This window comes from Garra rufa, chromosome 8 (assembly GCF_049309525.1).
Source record: "Garra rufa chromosome 8, GarRuf1.0, whole genome shotgun sequence".
Classification (NCBI taxonomy): domain Eukaryota; kingdom Metazoa; phylum Chordata; class Actinopteri; order Cypriniformes; family Cyprinidae; genus Garra; species Garra rufa.
In genome coordinates, this window is record NC_133368.1 from 17,270,667 (window position 1) to 17,292,072 (window position 21,406).

General features: G+C 40.2%; 1 protein-coding gene across 1 annotated transcript; it reads right to left on the reverse strand.

The window, feature by feature from the left end:
* Positions 1-4,837: 4,837 nt before the first annotated feature.
* sp5a (Sp5 transcription factor a) lies at positions 4,838-7,515 on the reverse strand. The gene is made up of 2 exons (XM_073846226.1): positions 7,209-7,515; positions 4,838-6,620 (listed from the first exon to the last, which is right to left on the reverse strand). The coding sequence occupies exons 1-2, from the start codon at positions 7,257-7,259 to the stop codon at positions 5,559-5,561; spliced, it is 1,113 nt and encodes a 370-aa protein (XP_073702327.1). The 5' UTR covers positions 7,260-7,515; the 3' UTR covers positions 4,838-5,558.
* Positions 7,516-21,406: the final 13,891 nt, after the last annotated feature.

Sequence of the window (21,406 nt, forward strand, 5' to 3'; positions counted from 1 at the left end):
CTTTTTTCCTCAAGGTGATAAGATTTCATTAAACATTATCCTTAAATATTTTGACACGACAGAATGCATCTACGGTAGGCTTTAGGAATAAAACTGATCGCTAGATTCTATCATATTGTATCGTTGATTTTGTTACACGACAGCTTCGTGGCGTTTCAGCACCTGGACAGCTCCCTCTCTGACTCAAACCTGCAAAAGGACTGCAACATAAGCACTAAACATTTATTAAGTTTCAGTTAATCAAACTGAATACTCATCATATCCGCCGTTGATTGTTTACAAAGAGGTTCTTCAGTGGTTCTCCTAACTCAAAGAGCGCTCTCCTATGAAAAAAATAGTTTTCTGTTGAAGAGAGAGTTCTTGAATTGGCAATCACACGGCATGTTCTAAATGTATTTATTTGTTTGTTGAGAAACTTCAGAACCTTTATTTTTTTATGAATATTGTTTCCCCATAGATATTAGCATTATCAACATTGGTGGTCATTACATAATAAGGCCGCTTTTATTGTAAGTTTTTTGGTCTTGCGTTTTTATGGATGCGATTAAACGTTTAAACAACTATTGAACAACGTTGTTTATGACTGTAACGCCATTTAGTGGAGCTATACCCCACATATGGATTATAAATACAGCTGTCAAAATGATCACGTCCTGTTTAAACCCATTCATGCCATAGTAATTTCAGTGAGAGGCAGCACAACAGAAGCAAAACATGATCAAACTTGTAGTCTCAGAACCTCAAGTCGACGCAAGATGGCGCTGGTATATTAGCAGCGGTCCGCAAAGCTCAGTCATGGCTTGCATTTCTTCCTCTGTGCAAATTATGTCACCTTGTAGGTCATATAAAAACCCCGAGATACATGAAGTAGACATTAAACAACAAAATCAAATTAAAATAATAAAATGAAATAAATAATTACTATTAATAAAACTATTTTGTTTGTTTCCCTGTGGGCAATTGACGTCAAAATTGACGACAAAAACTTAACATTATGTTGATTTGATATAAATTGAATGTCAAACATATTGGCTTACATATATATTAAACTAGTTTCAGTACGGGATTAACTTTCTACTTTCACCGATTTACCACTGGAAGAAATTGCCGTCCAACCTGAATTTAATAGGATGTTACAGCTTCATTCTTAAAAATAAAAGTTATTTTTGGCATCAATAGTTGAATGAAGAACCTTGGACATCCACGGAACCTTTCAAATGCAGAAAAGGTTCTTTATAGTCGAAAAAGGTTCTTTAGATGTTTAAAATGTTCTTCAAAATGGTTCTTCGAGAAACTGTTCACTGAAAGGTTTATGGGGAACAAAAAATGGTTCTATCACTGTAAAAACACCCTTTTGGAACCTTTATTTTTACGAGTGTTGATTAAGTTTTGACTAATATTTGATGTCAAAATGATATCAAGGTGCCTGCTGGGATAGCATTAATATATTGTTCTTAGACATTTTAGACATTTGACTTTTTTGAAGGTGGTCAAGAGATGATAGGTTTCAGGTAAGTAATTATAACAATTATGATAATCCCATGATATTAATTATATCCTAAAACTTAACTTGCATGAATGAATGAATGAATGAATCAATAAATTATTTTATTGATTTATTAAATGCATAGATTCATAGTTTTGGCCCTGGCACCTGATTGCTCACTACAGCATTTTAGCCATACACTCTTAAAAATAAAGGTGCTTCAAAAGGTTCTTCAAGCGATGCCATAGAAGAATCATTTTTGGTTCCACAAAGAACCATTCAGTCAAAGGTTCTTTAAAGAACCATTTCTTGCTTACCTTTTAATGATTTGAGGAACCTTATATGCCACAAAGAACCTTTTGTGAAACAGAAAGGTTCTTCAGATGTTAAAGGTTATTTATGGAACTATTTAGTCAAAAAGGTTCTTCTATGGCATTGTGAAGCACCTTTATTTTTAAGAGTGTAGCCTTGGCATGTTTATCACAGCAATCCACCCTGCCTATAGCAGATTATTATTTCTAATGCACAGAAACAAGCATAGGGACTATATCTTTTAGTGGAAGGATTTCACATAGTAAATTAGCTGCAACATTTCCTAAATGTCTTAAAAGTAAGCAATTAAGCAGTCAAATCACTCACTGCTAAACAAAATAAATGAGTTGTTTTGGGGGGAATGAAGGAAAGGAAAAGTAGCATGGGACACTGAGGGGAGGCTTAAGTGAGAAATGTATCAATTCTCTGATGCAAAGTGTCACTTGATTCTCACGCCAGAAGTGATGCTCTTAAACACACCCCAGACAACCTTTGATGCTCAGCCTGGCCTGGTTTATTATTTTTCTTCCGCATTTAATACTCTAAAATAAACAAGCACATGTTAGATTTCAAGTATGCATGCTTAAGTATGTGTGTCTAAATGCCTGATTCTGCCAGACTTTCAACAGACTGACATCAAAGGAAGATCAGAGTGTGGCATTCAGATCAGGTCACGGTGAGGCTTAAACACAAACTCCCTCCAGCAGTTCCTCCATGCAAAGCCACATGTGTTGTTGTGATAGCCTGACCATATCTCACTCTCTGAAGGAGAGGAACAGCCTTTTCTGCCCTATGGGAAGAATGCACTGTTTGCTGGAGCAGTGGCACAGTGAGACATGTTACTCAGTACCTGAAAAGGCACTCAGTGCAGATCCTTCAGCAATTGGTTTTTAACTTCATAATGGGACATTTGAAGCTATTATTCGTTCTAGAGCAAGACTCCAGTTGAAACAAAACTGCACTTGGCAGATGTTGTTTTGTGAATCAAGATTACATTTCAAATACTCTGCTTTCTTTTGTCTTGTATTTTGGGGTTAATCTGTGTGAGTTTAATAGCAGCATGATTAATCAACTATTATAAGCAACTCTTATTGCAATTCATATCTATTTTAGGTAACACTTTATTTTAAGGTGTCCATGTTACACATGTTACTTGTACTTACTATTATAATTAATTAACAATTAATAATGCATAATTACATGCAAGTAACCCTAAACCAAACCCCAATCCTAACCCTAGCAATATAGAAAGTACATATAGTCAATCAATATTACTCAGTACTTAAATAACCCTATTTTACATTTTAGTGAATTGAACATGTGTTAGTAAATTGGCTAATTTGTACGGGCTTCTCATAATGTGATTACTCTGGTAAGAAAGTACTTGCTGAAAACATAAATGAATGTGAATAGATGACCGTGAATGTCTGAATGATAGTAATATATATACATGTGTATATATGTATATGAAAGAACTGTTTTAATAATAAAGTTTAAATATGTTAAATCAACATATTTACATTTGAAAATTAACTTGGAAAAACATTGTAATTAGGGCTTCTCTCCTTTACATAATTTAGAATTGAAAGAAATTAAGCTCACTCATGTTTATGGATGAAGATCCAGCACATGATTGGGATTAGGAGTTAAGAACAGAAAAAAATCAATAAAGAAACAATTATACGTAAATATTTTTTCCTAGAAATCTAAAGGATACAGAAGTATATGATTTAAGGAACACATTACAAAGAAACTTAGAAACCAAGTTAGAATTCTTAGAAACGAAGAACCTGTCAGGGCATATCGTCAATGAGAAAGAGGTTTTATAAATCTGAATAAAATTGTATTGCATAGTGTGTCTAAGAAACAGAAAAATAACTATGTTTTTATAAAATATTAATACATTTTACAATTTACGGAAAAAGTACAACAATTATAAATGCAGTTCAACTGATCCAAGCAGGTATTGCTGTTTTTGCCCTTCTGTAGAGACTAAAGAGACTAACCCTAAACAGTACAGCTATATCAAGCAGTACAGCTAGATCCTCTAAACCGGGCAAGCAGGCAAACATCAGAGAAGCTTTTAATGATCTGTGCCAGGATTTTACCAATGGAGGCGCTATTGCTGGAAATACTGCACCATGAAGTTCAAAGAATGAACATCTTATAGGTGCCAAAAATCCCCCATACTTCATTGATTCTAATTTGATTTAGCAATGCTGGTTTTCGATGTTAAGTACGAAATGTTGGTAACACTTTATTTTAAGGTGTCCTTGTTACATGTACTTACTATTATAATTAAATGATACATAATTACATTTCAGTAACCCTAAAACAAACTCTAATCCTGAACCTAACCCTATAATAAGTACATGTAGTTAATTAATATTACTCAGTACTTAAATGGATAATTACACTGTAACAGCCTTGAAATAAAGTGTAACCTAAATGTTTTATTAAGACAAGATAATATAGAAACCTCACTTAATAACCAGATTTTTTCTCTGATACTATGCATTTCTCAGTGCAAAATTGTTAGTAGCCTGTAACCCAGACAGAGAATTAAACCACAATACTCCTATTATTTAGAGTGAATTCCCAGAAACCAAAATCTAAATGCACAGATTGAGGTTAAAATTGATGCAATTTGATTTTAACACCAGGATCCGTGTGAGCACGTCAAAATCTGGATAGAAATGAAGTTTTGCTATTACTTACAAGGCATCTGAATATGTTGTATCTAGATGGATGAGATTTGAACGCCACAGTACTGATATTCTGTTTTCTAACTGGGTCACACAGATGGTATTATATGAATTTAGGAATCTGACATGAAGGTAACATATTTTTTCATTAATGTGATTTCAGTATTGTGATGAAGTGCAAAAACTCCATGATTTCTTATAAATAGACATTATTTTGTAGAATAGCTTGGGGATGTGTTTATATATTTAACATATCAAATACTGACAGCATCTGCAAAATGCTCATGAGTGACATTACGAAGAACAGAAAAATACAGCTGATGTCAGTTAACGTTTGCTTTATTATAGTTTTTGCTGACTTTGTTCTTAAAATCTGTATAAAAGCTGTCCCTTGAACTGAACATCAGAGCTCTACGTATCCTAATAACTGATAAATCTCACAGTGCTTCATTCTAAACATTTTTAACAGAGTTTCACCGTTTCTCTGTTAAGTCTTTCACACACTCATACACTATAAACTTACTGGAATCTAAACTTTGACATCCGTTTGATTTGCATTTTTCCTTTTTAAAAATTAAATCTATCCGCTGTAATAACTCCACTTCACCGCCTTGTGTTTCAATGGCATGTACAGGTCATAGTCTTTATTTTCACACAATAATTTTGAAAGTTTAACAGATAGCATGCTAAAACACCCCACAAGGAGCGAGAACTGACACTTTCATTCAACAAAAGCTATCAATATATTTACAGAATAAAGAAATCTTCCACCGAAGACAGAGATCTGAACACAAGTTAAAACTTGTTAATGTTTTGAGTAGCTCAGGGACAGGAAACATTTTCCAGGGTTCCTTTAGGAACTGAGAACGACTTGAAAATTATATTTACAAGTCCAAGCAGCTGCTTGTTGTAAGTCTCATCAACCTTTTGAATGAAAAAATAAAAAACGTCTTTTCACTTCATGAGGATCCTGAAGATTATATATATATATATATATATATATATATATATATATATATATATATATTGCACTAGTCTATGGTCATCCAAGTCTACTACACAGGTCTCAGGTCTTCTCTTTTGACGTAATCAGAGCTCTTTTCGTGACTTTTGCTCTTCTTGTTCTGGTGCGTCTTCACATGTTTGGCCAAATGGTCGCTCCTCATGAACCTCTTGCAGCAGTCCGGACAGACAAAGCGTTTTTCCCCAGTATGAGTTCTCAGGTGCCTCTGTAACTCGTCCGATCTGGTGAAACTCTTCCCACAGAAGAGCCAGTTACACACGAAGGGTCTCTCTCCCGAGTGCCAGCGCAGGTGCGCCTTCAGGTGGGAGGTTTTGCCATATACTTTCCCGCATCCGGGGATGTGACAGATGTGCTGTTTCTTTTTCCCGGGTTCATCGCTGGAGCTAGACGACTGGCAGTTAGGACACCGGCATCTCCGGCAGCGCCTGGCAGTGGCCAAGGGGGATTTGGTGTGGAGGAGGGCTGCGATTTGAGTCTGGTATTGTGCAAAGTCTGTGTGCCCCAGCACCAAACCTCTCTGGATGGGGAAGCGGTGGGGGCCGAGGGTCGACGGGTGGCTGACGTGGTTTCCTTGCTGAAGGCTCCACCATGGTATATCCTCCCCCGGGTTTGGAGACAGCTGTCTCTGCTGCTGATGGACCAGGCCCGAGTGTCCCGGCACGAAACCGGGCATGGCGGGCGGGATGGGGGCCGGCGCCGCGTAGGTGACCGCGGGCACGTAGGTCGGCGGGCAGGTTGATTGTAATGACTGCATGGAACATGGCAACATCTTGACCGGAGAGAAATCATACGGATACGTGGGGTCGGCCGGAGGGGTTAACGGGAGCTCATGGTGGGAGGTGTAGGAGCCCTGCAGGTGAGATTTCGAGGATAGTCCAAAGGAAGAATTGTTGGAAAGCGAGGACTGGGGATTCGCCTCGGTACTCCAAGGGTGGAAAATCCGTGACGGAGACCCGAGGGTCGCGTCGTAGGGAACTTGAATAAAGTCCGTGGGAGTGGATCCGTGATGATGACCGATCCGGTTACACGTCGCTGCTAGAAGTGCCAGAGGAGAATGTTTGGTGTTTTCCGGCGAGGAGTTGGGAGTGCGATCCTGGATCGTAGGAAAGAGCCACATTAAAACAATTAGACATGAAACATGCTTGAAAAGACTTTTGAGGTAAACTTTACAACGTTTTGTTCAATGATACATACAAAATTCTCATTTTATGACATATATAAATCATTACTCAGACAAGATTTTAAATGAGGACATGCTCAAGTTAGACAAAATGAGAATCTTGTTGAATATACATAAGTTTAGCTGCGTTGGTGAAATATGTTTACAGTCATTTTTAAGCAAAAAAAGACGTTTCATTTGAGATACGTTAAACCAGCTTTTTACGTTAAACCAACAATAAATGTAATATAAAGTTTATATCCCACTAAATTGAATTATGAAAATCGAAAACGTTTTAACACAACGATGAAGGAAGTGCTACAGTTCGTACAGTCTTTTTATGTGCAGTTTGTTAAATATGAAATCGTTCAAACAGTCGTTCGCCAAATAAAGTAGAACTGTGTCGTTATCAGCAGGAGTTCGCGGCGTTTAGAGACACTTCTCGACAATAACCACCGTTTATTTGCGTTATCCGCGCGTTACGCAAGACATTTTCAACAATATCTCAAACTTTTCACCAACCTGAAGAAATGCCTGTAGTGTGTCGTTCCTCAGCACAGCCACAGCTGCCATGGCAACACTTCCTCGAGTTCCTCAAGCTTCCCGATTTACAGCAAGCAAATTCACTTCTTAAAAAATACTTGAATACGTCTTCGCATGGAAAGTGCGGTCGCGTCGCTTCCTCTCCTCCAGCTATCCCTGGACTATCTGAGGGAGTGAAGGATCACTTCTTTGGATTTGATAAGGACTTTGGTGGGCCGCCAGCCAGTCAGGAGTGAGATTTATGACTTTGAAGTTCGCCGCTGCCCAATCATCAAAGAAGAGCGGCTCTTTGAGAGGGGGAAGCAAATCCTCTGAATCCACACAAAGCTCCTATGGTGTGTTTGTTGGTCTGGATAAAAGGGCTGATTATTAGGGGGGGATGGGACGGGTGGGGATAAAGGCGGGACAATTAATGAAGTAATCACTATGTGGGAAATGTATATACACAAATAATTGGATTTTCTTGATCAAAGACCCCCTCGCCGCCTGGAGACCCCCGCTATTGGATGCCGGAGTCACCCGATCCCCCTTTCTGTAATTAAGGATTTGTTGTGCGACAATAGGACTGCGTGTTATCTCCAGAGATCTCGTACAGGCTTATGAGATAACTTCAAGAGGAAGGAATCATTTGACTCAGTGGAAAGTTCACACGTACTTTTTCTGTCCCGCAATTTACGATTATTGCCTGCTTACAAGCAGTTTGACTTGTTGGCTCCTTACAAAAATCTGTGAACACGCATATAATACAACATATTATTGTATGCAATATATAAACACAACAATGTAGACATTAAACCTGTGAAACTGAATTTTTTTATGTAATATTTAGAAGATGTCCTGTGAGTAAATGCAATAATTCTATTTTAAATGAGTTAAAACAGTAATAATGAACCATTAAAAATATGTCTGAAACATGTCTGTGATTTAACAGATTTAATGGTAACAAAGTTTTTAACAATTCTAGTTGTTTCTGGCAACCAACAAATCAGCTTTCAAATAGTTTTTCCTCTTGTTGCACTAATTGCTTGTGATTAAAGACCAAAAAGAACAAGCGACTGCTTGTTCTCATAGTTAAAAAGACAAATCATTTAGGAAAGCACAATCCCACAACGAAAGTCAAGGTCGAGCCATCAAGGTGTTGAGGTGACATGATGATGATGATGTCTTAGTTGTGTGATTCGCAGGCTGGCAAGAGGAGGAGATCCAATCTTTGAGAAAGTCTGAACATTTTCCAGTTCTCCTCCCTCTGCTCCGCCCTGAACCAGTCAGGCCTTCAGTGCAACCCAGTCTCCAGCACATATGACACCTCCACAAATATCACACGAATCAAAGACTAAGCATCATAAGTGAGAGCTAAAAACCAAAAGCGCTTCAAAGTAAGATGCGTTTAGGAGTTTCAAAGTTTTGCAGGCTGTCATATCAGTGCAGCTTCAGTATGAGCAGGAGACTAAATAAGAAACAAGACAAGTAAACACCCACGGAGAGATGCGTCTAATCTATGACTTTTTAAACTGTCCCTTTCGAGCAGTTTGGAGTGGTTGATGTTGAAGCAGATCAGCTCTTTTGATGGGATTAAGGTTTCTCACATAGTAATGGGGGAAGGAGGGGGATTCCCAACGGGAGGAGATCTCAGTTTTCCTGCAGTCCACAGAGAATTCCAAGAGGGCACAATTCTGTTTCTTCTTCTTAACAGTCACCTCCAATTACATGGTGCATACTGTTGTAACATATAACCTTTTTTTATATATGAATATATTTCGGGGTGCTTCAGGATCTTAAGTGTTTACATTTTTGGTAATACAGGTAATAGAGTTTTAAAATAATAGCACACAATAAATGACAAAACTTGATATTGTTTATTTTATTTTTTAGATCGATTGGGATACAAAACAGCTGGCAAGATTGGATCGAGAACACCAACACTGACTGTACAAGGCTGAAACTTCACCCAAACTCACAACCTCATCTCGGGAGTTTTATAATAACCAGTGATGAAGATTTAAGATCTGTACCAAACTGTTACTGGAACAGCAAGTCTCACATTACAGCCTTACATTTACACGCTCTGCTTCTGTAAAGTGAAGAGAGCACATTATTGAGCAGCTGATCACTCTTTATCAAGAGGATGTACACAATTTGTTCTGTAGTCTGTTGCTCGTAAAAAGCTCTAACCAAATAGAAAAAAGAAACAAATGAAGCACATTGCATCAGCCATCACTCATCTAATCATGTTGTTTGGCAACACATTATTTTAAATATTAACAGTTCAATCAGCTGCCATGGAGAGTCCTTATATAATTAACCACAGTACGCATTTTTCCTTTTTATTTGACAAGAAAACAGATAAATAGCACATTTTTCTTTCGTAATAAATACATAAATCCAAATACTGAGAAAATAATGCATACATAAATAATTAATAATTAACCCCTCATTGTTTTATATATACAGCACATTTCGTAGCAAAAGGCTGAAGAAGGCAATCTGTAAAAGAAAAAAAGGCTGATTAGTTTTTAGTGTTTACATAAAACATAAATGCACAAATTTAACTGTAAGATGAACTTCTGATAGCTTGTAATGCAAATCAGTTATCTATTAAAATATTAGCAGACTACATACAATGCATGTAAACATCAGTGGTAACACTTTACAATAAGGTTGTATACAAGTTGTGTTTGTTAACATTAGTTAATGCACTGTGAACTAACAATGAATGACTGTATTTTAATTACCTATAATTAATAGTGTAATAAATCCATTGTTCATTGTTTATTCGTGTTAGTTAATACAGTAACTAATGTTAACAAATGACACATTATGGTAAAGTGTTATATCAGTTGTTATTCTACATCTCCAAATGATGTTTTAGAAAGATCATATTTAAAATGCTTAGTTTTAAACTCTCTAGTTTTTATTGTTGTGGGCAAAACATATAATTAATGCAATATAATGACTGAGAGATGAAAAAAATAAATGTTCCTCAATATCCTCTTGCAATATATTCGATACATTTTAACAAATTTTTTTCAAAAAAATAATGCATGATAATCAAATAATAAACCTTGAGTCCATTAAGTGTTTATTTTGAAATATTATTTACAATATAAAGGTTATTTTGTTCATCAACTCCATAAAAACCAATAAAGATTTCACATTAAAAGACATGTTAACCACAAGCTGAAGGGGGACATTTTTACAATTACAATAAATGGCCTTTTACTTGCTGAAAAAGTTCAGAAAATCTTCTAATTTAGAAGCCAAGAAACAGTACACTCTTTTAAAAATAAAGGTGTTTTAAAAGGTTCTTCAAGCGATGCCACGAAAAACCATTTTTGGTTCCACAAAGAACCTCGGTTCCCTGAAAGACGGGAACGAGACATTGCGTCAGAAGCTGACGCATTTGGGGACTCCCTTCCTTCCTAACCTACCTGAAATCTTATTGCACAACGCCAGTGAAGTTGCAACTCTTCGCTGGCCAATGCCAGCCAAGACGGCGATTATGGGCGGGGCCTGTGCCGCTATATAATGCGTTGTCTTGGTGGCATAAACTCAGAATCTTCCGACTGAACAGACAGTACAGCAGATCTGAGCAGAGAACATGGCAGTGTACGCAATGTCTCGTTCCCGTCTTTCAGGGAACCGAGGTTACGACAGTAACCGGAGATGTTCCCTCTCAAGAACGGTTCACTCGACATTGCGTCAGAAGCTGACGCATTTGGGGACTGTATAGAACAACGCCGTGTGAACAGCGAAGAGGAACAGGCGGAGTTAACAGCAGCTGTACTATGCAGAAGAAATAGCGCAATCCCCTCAACCTATCACAGCTATATGTGTCACAAGCATGAAACATAACAAAGCCAAGAAGAGTGTGAATGGTAAAGCCGGGCACAATAATAGTAACAATATATACTCAGCGAGCGGCTGCCACTGGCGCTAGTATCAAGCACATAAGAGTAAATCACGTTAGTGTACATAACGAGAGCTGAGCCATCCAACAGCTCTGTGCCTCGCTAATTATTACTCTGTACCACATAGACAACGGAGGTACGATAGTAGTATAAACGCAGCTCCGTCTATCAACAATAAGGCGAGCATCGCAGACTGGGTACGGCGATGGCTCCGCCCTTAAGGTTATACGACCTAGTCGAAACCACCCGTAGAGCCAATCGGCTGATAGTTATAGGTGGAACCGCTGCCTGTACTCATCGACAGGACTTGAGAGGCCAAAGAGCTTACATCCAACTTGTAAAATTTGGCAAAGGTGTTCTGTGAAGACCATCCAGCTGCCGTGCAGATATCTTTGATAGAAATCCCCTTAGCCCAGGCCCAGGAAGAGGAAATCGCTCTTGTTGAATGGCCTTTGACACCAATAGGGCATTCCTTTCCCTGACTAGCATAAGCCAATGCAATTGCATCGACCACCCAATGTGAAAGCCGCTGTTTGGAGACGGGCCGCCCTTTGGTGCCAACGCCTCCAGTACCAGAGCCAGATTCCAAGGTTGCACGGTGGGAGGACGAGGGGGTCTTAGCCGTCTCGCGCCCCTCAAGAATCTGGTTACCAGATCGTGCTTACCCACTGATTGTCCAGCGATAGTGGCATGAAAAACTGAGATAGCTGCAACATAAACCAACACAGGGCAATTCTCCGGGTCGTGGTCATTCAGTCTGCACCATTTCACAAAGACCGCCCACTTGAGTGCATAGAAGCGTCTCGTAGAGGGGGCTTGCGCCTCCATGATTGTGCCCATACCTGGATGAGACAAAGAGCGTGCAATTATCGGTTCCCGCACACTGACCACACATGCAGTCTCCACTATTTGGGGTTCGGGTGCCATATCGAGCCGCCCGCCTGAGACAGAAGGTCCCGCCTCAGCGGGATCGGCCACGGGGGTGCTGTTAGCACTTCCAGCAGATCGAGGAACCACGGTCTGTTCGGCCAGTACGGGGCTACTAACAGCACTGACGCTTTCTCCTCCCTGAGTTTGTGCAGTACTTGCGGCAAAATCTTTAATGGGGGAAACGTATACAGACGGGCTTTCGGCCACGGCATTGTGAGCGTGTCCCCGCCCAGAGGAGAGTGAGTCAGAGAGAAGAACAGAGGGCAATGTGCATTTTCCTCCATCGCAAACAGATCCACCTCCGCCTTCCCAAACTGATCCCAGATCAATTCCACCACCCTGGGGTTCAGTCTCCATACCCCGTGAGGGATTCCATTCCTCGACAGCACGTCCGCGCCGCTGTTCAGACAGCCTGGTACATGTGCTGCCCGGATGGAACGCAGGTGACAATCTGCCCACAGCGAAAGGCGTGCTGCCTGCTCGTGAAGGGCTCTCGAGTGAACCCCGCCTTGGCGGTTTATGTATGACACCACTGACATGTTGTCCGTACGAATCAGCACACGGACTTGCGTGATGAAGCTCTGAAGGGCTAAGAACACTGCTCTCAGCTCGAGGCGATATATGTGCCATGTTCTCTCCGACTCTGTCCAGCGGCCTGAGGCTGGTACTCCATCGCAATGAGCTCCCCAGCCCGCCGTCGACGCGTCTGTTGTGACGACTTTCCGCCGTGTGACCAGTCCCAGCTGGACACCTCGGTGGTACAGATCGGGATCCCGCCATGGCTCCAGCGTGCTTAGGCACCTGCGAGTGACCACAATGCGGGCACGGCCGTTCTCCAAGCCCTCTTTGGAACCTGCGTTTTTAACCATATCTGGAGGGGGCACATATAGAGCAGACCGAGGTGGCACACCGTTGCAGCTGCCACCATCCGACCCAAGAGCCTCTGATATTCTTTCAGCGCTACGGGTCGTCCCAGGCTGAACGCATCCAGAGCTGACATTAAATCTCGAATACGCTCCTGACACAGACGCGCTCTCATCGAGACTGACTCCAGCTGCACCCCCAGATATGTAATCGACTGGCTGGAGCATAACGCGCTAATAGAATGCTCATAACACGTAATAGAACGCGTTTGTGGCTGTTGAGCACATCTTCTGAATGGGCCAAAATCAGCCAATCGTCCAAATAGTTCAAGACGCGCATCCCTCCGGCTCTCAGAGGGGAGAGCGCAGCATCCACACACTTCGTAAACGTGCGTGGTGCCAGGGCTACACCGAAGGGCATGACCGTGAATTGATATGCTGTGCCTTCGAATGCAAATCTCAGAAAGCGCCTGTGCCGGGGGGCGGTCTCAGAGGACGGGGGGCCCCGCTCTCTGTAGTCTGAATAACACCTCTGTATATCGGGGGTGTGTTCAGTGAATTCACTAGGCAAACGGGAGCGCTGTGTGACAGCGGGGGTCGCGCATCGCCGATTGACGGGGAGAGCGAGCCTCTTATTGAATGTGTGTGTGACACCGCCGTGTCCACACGGGGTGGTTGCCTGTGCGCAACCGCAATCATTGGAGGAGGAGAAAAAAGCTCTATTTTGTGAGGGTGTAACAGACTTTATTACATTCTGAACAGACACAACAAAGACATTCTCGTAGTCACCCGCAACTGCCAAGGGGACCTCGTGAGAACTCCTTACATGCTTCACCGCGGGCCCGCCACTCAGCGTTCTCCTCCTCCGACCCAACTCGTCAGGAACGAGGCTTCTGATCCAACGGGGGCATGCCTCCGGGGCGACCGCCTTTCATGGGACCGTGCCGAATCCTCGGCACCCTCTGCCATACTGGTTTGGTGCGAGCCGCCGTGGGTGCGAGCCGATTGGGGTGCAGCCCACGCTTTAGCGACCTCGTCGTGCAGGTCGGGGAGAAAGGGGGCTCGCTTCCTCGGAGCGGCAGCTCGGTGGCCCGAGTCAAGGAACCATGAATCCAGCTTGCTTTTAGCCGGTTCGTCGGCTTTCTCCCATTCCAATCCGAGATCGCCAACGGCTCTAGTGAGGATCCTGACGAGTTCGTCCTGAAACGCGGCGTGCCCTTCCACTTCAGAACACTCTTCTGAAGCGTGAGCCCAATCCTTCTCGGACGCTGTCAGCGACATGGCCTCGTCAAGATCGTCGCCCTCCTCTGCGCCGAACGAGATAATCTCCAAAGCACCAGGGGTGGGTCGAAGACTTTCTTCAGCAAAGAGCACCGGAGAGCGGGAGGGAGAAGCACCCTTTCTTGGTGCATGGTCGCCCGTGCGTGGCTGTGGTCCCACCAGCGGCTCGCTGGCGGCAGTGGGACGGTGCCGAGAGAAGTCTCCAAGGGCGACACTTCTCCTGGACTTAAGTGCCCGCACTGAGAACTCCTCGCAATGTGGGCAGTCCGATCCAGCGAATGCTGCTTCCGCATGAGCGAGACCCAGGCATAGGATGCAGAACTCGTGAGTGTCCAGAGCCTCCATAGGCCCTGAACAATGTGTGCAAACCTTTGACATGCTGGAACGCCAAGAGGGGAACCCGTCTTCTCGCGTCTTCTCCACAGCTGTCTTCAGTAGATATTTCTTGAGAGAGGAAGATTCTGAGTTTATGCTGCCAAGATATCGCCGTCTTGGCTGGCATTGGCCAGCGAAGAGTTGCAGCTTCACTGGCCTTGTGCAATAAGATTTCAGGTAGGTTAGGAAGGAAGGGAGTCCCCAAATGCGTCAGCTTCTGACGCAATGTCGAGTGAACCGTTCTTGAGAGGGAACCATCTCTTTCTTAACTTTTTATAATCTGAAGAACCTTCTTTCACCACAAAGAACCTTTTGTGAAACAGAAAGGTTCTTCAGATGTTTAAGGTTCTTTATGAAACCATTTAGACAAAAAGGTTCGTCTATGGCATTGTGAAGCACCTTTATTTTTAAGAGTGTAGGCTTTATAAGCTTAATGAAAGAGCTTAATTAAATCACATGCACATATTGTCAAATATCAGTCTAATCTAGAAGGGTTTGGTGGTGATGCAAAACTTTATTGGATGTCCTCTGACAGGATCACAGCATTGTCTGTACTGTTTTTGATAAAAGCATCAACAGTGAAGTTCTTGATTTTTTAAGGCTTCATTCGGACAGGTCAGAGCCCTGTCTAACTTTTCATGTTCCCTGGACAGACAGCAGAAGAAAATAAAGTAAAAAGTCTGAAAAAAGAAAAAAGCGGGCTCCACATCTGTCTCACACACAAGAGATGGAAAGGCAGAGAACTGCTCGGGGCTACTGGGTACGAGAGCCTCTGTAATGGTGTCTCGTATGAGAAAACATCTGTGAATTTCCTCAGTGATCTACAACAAAGTCCAACTCAGAGTAGTCACTCAGCGACCCTTTGAAGTTTCTCCCTGACAGAAAGCTGCCATTGTGTTCTGCCCTCGACGCTGTGTAGCCTGACTCTGCTCTTGCTAATTTCCAACATTTTCCCCTGAAATCTGATACTGTTGCCTGTGCTCAGGCTGGAGCGGTGTGCTGACGGGCCTCGGGTCAGGAGATGAGGGAGAGGTCGCCCCTTAAACACCCGCTCGCCGCTGTGTGTGGCAACGCGGCTCTGACCCGCTCTGTTCCCGCCGGCCCGGGGTAATTGTTGGGGTCACGTCTGGCTTCCTCGAGCGTGATCAGAGGTTTCGGATTAGACGGAGGGGCCAGAACAGCTAGTTCATGGATATTTACTAATTTTAGATTTAGTCTAATGGGGTTTGAAGCCCTGTGCAGATGTTTGTCCTTGGGACAACTGAGGCTCTCTTTATTGCTGAATTAATCAAATGTTTCAGTTTGAGCACAGAGAGTGAAGTAATTACCATTCAGAATTCTCTAGAATCTCTTATCAACAAATAGTTTTGTATGCCAATGAATAATAAACAATAGTAATCCAACTGGAATTAGAGATATTGTTCAAACTACTGAATGATGGATTGGATGACTATTGAAAATAGAGCTGCAAAAACCACAAATCTCTGAGGACTTGTTTAGAGCTCGCTCTTTCATAGCTCAAAAGACAAAACTAAGCTCTTAGCTGGACTTAAGTATCAACTTTATTTCAAATCTGAGAAATGCATAGACTCAAATGAGTCAATAGTTACAATAATAGAGATATGAGATTATAAAATTGTAAATAAATGACATTCTGTTGAACTATCATTTAACAAAGAATTAAAAAATCACTTTGAAAATAGTAATTTTTATTTATTTATTTTAAGCAGCAAATCAGCATATTAGAATTATTTCTGAAGGATCATGCGACAATGAAGACTAAAGTAATGATGCTTTTTAAAAAGCCATATTTCACCATATTATATATATATTTTTTTACAAATAATTGCTGCCTTGGTAAGCATAAAAACATCACCACAAAACATAAAAAGAGCAAAAATCTGGCTACAATAATCAGTTGTTTTGAAAGAAGTAGGTGAGAAATATTTATATAGTTTATATGAGGATAAATTTTCAAACATAGCATCTTGCCAAATCTGGTTTCAGTTTGAGAAATAATCGAGATCTCTTCTGCAACTTTAGAGTAGATCTGAGAGAATTTGTGTTTAAATTAAGTTGTGTTTAAGTCACAACTGAGATATTAAATATTTAGTATATTTAGTTTGGCATTTTAGTGATTATATTACATCCCAGTAGTCATCCAACCCAGGGTCAATAATTAAACCAAAACCTAAAACCATGAAAAAGTTACTTCAAAAGTGTACTAAAATAACTAGAGCTGAAATAAAAATTGGGAAAACACAAAGTAAAATTGCTAAAAAAAAAATTTTAATAAAAATTATAATAGTACCTAAATAATACTAAAATACTGATTCAATCACTTTAATTTTTTTCTATGATCACAGAACTCATATTTTATAACACTTTGTGTAGAGAAGTTAAAGCTAATTAGGTCAATTACTTTCCATAATCGTTATGTGTGTACATTATGAGGCCTAAGAAACTGTTTGAACTGAGACAGTCTCTTCCCAAGGCTTGTCCTGACTGTAAGAGACAGATTTGTTGTTTTGCCTCCTGAATGTAAACAGGTCCTGGCCACTTCTCTCAGCGCTCGCCCTGCTTGCGTTTACTCAGTGGCAGCTGCGAGCACCATCTGGGAGGGCTTCAGCAAGGCCAAACAAAACAGGTTACACCTTCGGCCATGCCAAGTCCTGTAGCCTATTCCTGGTCTGCACAAACAACAGGGGCTAATCGCAATTTCATGCTCTGATTTTCCCCAGACCTCTATCCAAGCCCCGCAGGAAAAGAAACTTTAGCTCATTTTCAGGAGATATGGGCTACATGTGCTTCCATATGGCCGTGCTCATGCAGGAGAGTCTTCAGCTCTTACCTCATGATTACAGAAACCAACATTTTTTATGCTGAAAGTTGTTTCTCTAACTATGGGTACTTTTGGAAAGATTTTCACAGTGTGTTTAATTTTTGTGTTTCAGTGTTTAACAGTAGACTTACAGTCAAACCAAAAAGTATTCTGTGCAGGACACTATAGTTCATTTATTTAAGTGAGTAAGTTTTTTCTTTAATTGCTAATGCAACATTTTTACACCACAGACTGAATAAAATTAAGCATTGCTTGGTAATTGTTTGACCTAAATTGACATTATCTAATTGTGTTCCTAAATATAACAGCTTATCAAGATAATATCAGACATAAAGTGATAATGTGAGAAATTTTGAAGGTGTCAGAATACATTTTGGGTTGACTGTACATACATCACAGGACAAATTTGTCATCATTGTCCATTTCATTGCATGTCACAATTACTTATTGTATTTAATTTTTGTATTTAACAATTATTTTTAACATGCTTTGCTAAAAGACAATTTTACAGCTAGGATATTATTTGTCCTATTTAAAACAATTAAATTATTATATTTTAATTGCTTTTATATAATTTCACAAACTAACAGCTTGTTTGTAAAACAATACAAAATATATATTTAAATTGATTTTTTTAAGTTTTCTTTACAAATTATGTTTCATATTTCTCATATGTCAAGCTCTTTCACTAACAATGTTTTCCTTGGTGAAAAACTAATCTTAATGATTTTTTTTTTTGCTGATCTGATTGAAAATTAATGCCAATAAATAATTTTCACATGCACTATGATTTTTAAAATTATATATTCAGCTGATCAAAAGTTACAGTAAGGACTTAAAATGTTACAAAAAAAGTAAATTGTAAATAAATGAAAAAAGAATCATAAAAAATCATGGTTTCCACAAAAAAGGTTTAGCACCACAACTGTTTTCCAGCTTTGAAAACAGTAATTTTTATTTTAAATTAATTTATTTATTTTAAGCAGCAAATGAGCATATTAGAATGATTTCTGAAGGATTATGTGACACTTAAGACTAGAGTAATAATGCTGAAAATTCAGCTTTGATCACAGAAAAAAACAAGTTTAAAAAAACATCTATTTATTTATTTCACCATATTACAGTTTTTACAACCAATTGCTGCCTTGGTAAGCATAAAAACATCACCACAACACAAAAAAGAGCAACAATGTGGCTACAGTAATCACGTCCACAAGAGGTCATTTTTAAAATTATGAAACCAAAACAGTTAAAGATCCTAGGAACAAAAAAGCCTGTAGATGTGGAAACACACTTAAGTTCATGCGAATCGACTGAAAAAGTAAAGACTACTCTTAAAAATAAAGGTGCTTCACAGTGATGCCATAGAAGAACCATTTTTTTGGTTCCACAAAGAACCATTCAGTCAAAGGTTCTTTAAAGAACCATCTCTTATAATCTAAGAACCTTCTTTTGCCACAAAGAACCTTTTGTGAAACAGCGGTTTAAGGTTCTTTATGGAACCATTTAGACAAAAAGGTTCTTCTATGGCATCGTGAAGCATCTTTATTTTTAAGAGTGTAGTTTGGTAAATCTTTTAGACTCAAGACTAGTTTTAGACACAGTTGAGTTAGTAGTGAGGCAGATGCCGAACATTGGCGAGACTTGGCCACAGCCCACATTCAAGTCCAAATGCAGCGGGGCAAAATCTCCCACTTTTATCCCTCCGGTGTTCACTCAGTGCTCATGCAAATGTGGGTAATTCAGCGGGGCATAGAAAGCCCTCAACAAATTGCAGGTGTTAGGAAGCCGAAACAAAGGCCACTACAAGCCCTAATGGCATCCAGCATCATTAGCAAGTCTTTGATGTGCGTACTCCACTCACTCTTTTATCTCCTTCTCCCCCTCTCAGCCCTTCTCTTTCTACATCTTACGCTACCTCGCTCTCTCCTTCTGTCTTTCTCCTCTAACCCGCTCTCTTTCCGCGGTTCTTCATTAAATCAGTCTTTAGGGAGGGCGCCCACTCCTGTACCCGACATCTGTTTGGCTCTTATGCCTGTCTGTCTGTCACACATCAGTCAGCGCAAAAGCGGAGCGCTGCTAATCTGCAAATATCCTAAAGTACCTGTTTATTCTGAGAGGCAGCGAGCAAAGACGGCAAAATAAAGTGTTTACTTTCATTCCCGGCTTTATTATCCCGAGATGCGGCTCGCGGGAAGCGTTTACTAGCAAACGAACATATACGCGAGCGCGGGAGTGTGTGTGTGTTCTCGTGTATCAATAGCAGGTTACCTGCTTTACATCCCAGCAGGTTTGAAAGAGAGGCTTTGGAAACACTGCTATTCAAAACTCTTCCTTTGAACTCTAGAGGATATAGAGACAGGACAATGCCAGTCTATTTGTGTTCCCCCTTTGAAGTCCACCCTGTCTATTAGTATGAGAGAGTGTGCTGTCTGACAATAAATACTGCTCTATCTAAAGATTACGGCTGCAAAATATCTGAAAGGTGCCACATTGCTCCGCATACTTGGAAAAGAAAACACACGCTCTAGAACAAACAGTTAAAACCGAGGGGGAAAACTCTTCGGCGTTGTGCGCGGACCACATTAAAAGAGAGCATCGGGCGCTCCAGATGCGGAGGGCGCTTTAATGAGCGCAAAGAATAGGCCGCCCTGGTTTTATGAAGAGTTATTGAGATATTAAAGAGCACAGGTGCAGGGCCAACATTGTTTACCGGAGCAGAGCTTCTGACACGAGATCAGGGATCATCGGTAGCTTCAGCTAGTCAATAAAAACCATTGTGTTTGACAGCTCTGTTTCATTCTCCTCCTGCTTCTGGTTATTGAACGTCACCTCACATGGAGTTTCTTGTCTCAGCTAACCGAGGATGCCTGCTGAAGATACCGTGAAGGCGAACTTCAGAGGCTTCTTCTCGCAAGCACAAAAACTAGAGAGCTTGTTCAAAATTGATTTCCATGGCAAAACAGGGCCAAAATAATCTAGGGAACAAGATCTCTCTTAATGGATTCGATGTTCTTTAAAGAGGCACTCGCGGGTGTTAGAGTGACCTATTTCAGCCGGCGCTTTTCAGAGGAACTAAATATTCTCAGACGGGGAATAATGCTCGCAGAATATTCTCATTACCGCCTCATCCAAGCGCAAGAAAACTGGACACGGCCAGCTATGATTAGAACTAGAACTAGTGAGCATGCACACTGACACACACACTCACAAGCTGAATGTGTTATTAACACAGCTTTGTGATCATCATTTATCTATGTGCATAGGAATTACTGTCATTCGAAATGACGCTTTAAGGTGAGACACTGCAAGTGAATAGGGTAAAAAAATAACTAATAGTTATCACCTTACTTACTCAGTTGATTGATTACATTGATAATTGGAAATATTTTTTGTATTACAAGTTTTCTACAATTTTAGGTTTTAATATGCAAATGAGGCATTGTTTAATGAAATATGTGCTAATTTGCATACATTTCTAGTACAGAAATCTAAACACTGGATGAAGTCAGTTTCAAAACTCTTGTTTAATTATTTTTTTGACATTTTAGAGTCAAATGTTTTTACAGAATAAATGTTGTCACTCCATAATTCAGAAAATACTTAGAACAGGCAGAAAACTATATATATATATACAGGGTTTCTGCAGATATGAACAAGTGAAATTTAAGACTTTTTAAGACCTTTTTAATACCACCTTATATGAAATTTAAGACCTAAACCTGTAATGGAAATAGATATTATATTACATGCATATGTGATATTTAATGTGTTTAATGTAAAAAGTAAACAAAATTTCATGGCTGTCATAAATTAAATTTATTACTACGATATACAGTGAACTTTCCATATCAGCAGATACTATTCCACACAAAATATCCCCATAAAAGTACCACTAGAAATATCTGATTTAAAAAAAAAAATTCTGAAGCGATTTTTTTTTTTTTTACTTTTGAAATGTATGCGTACCTTTGAAAT

Bases quoted from the DNA above. Each gene is read 5' to 3' on its own strand.
- sp5a (XM_073846226.1), bottom strand. From the start codon at position 7,259: ATGGCAGCTGTGGCTGTGCTGAGGAACGACACACTACAGGCATTTCTT. The intron at 6,621-7,208 runs GTTGGTGAAAAG...CCTACGATCCAG, and splicing joins CACTACAGGCATTTCTTCAG to GATCGCACTCCCAACTCCTC.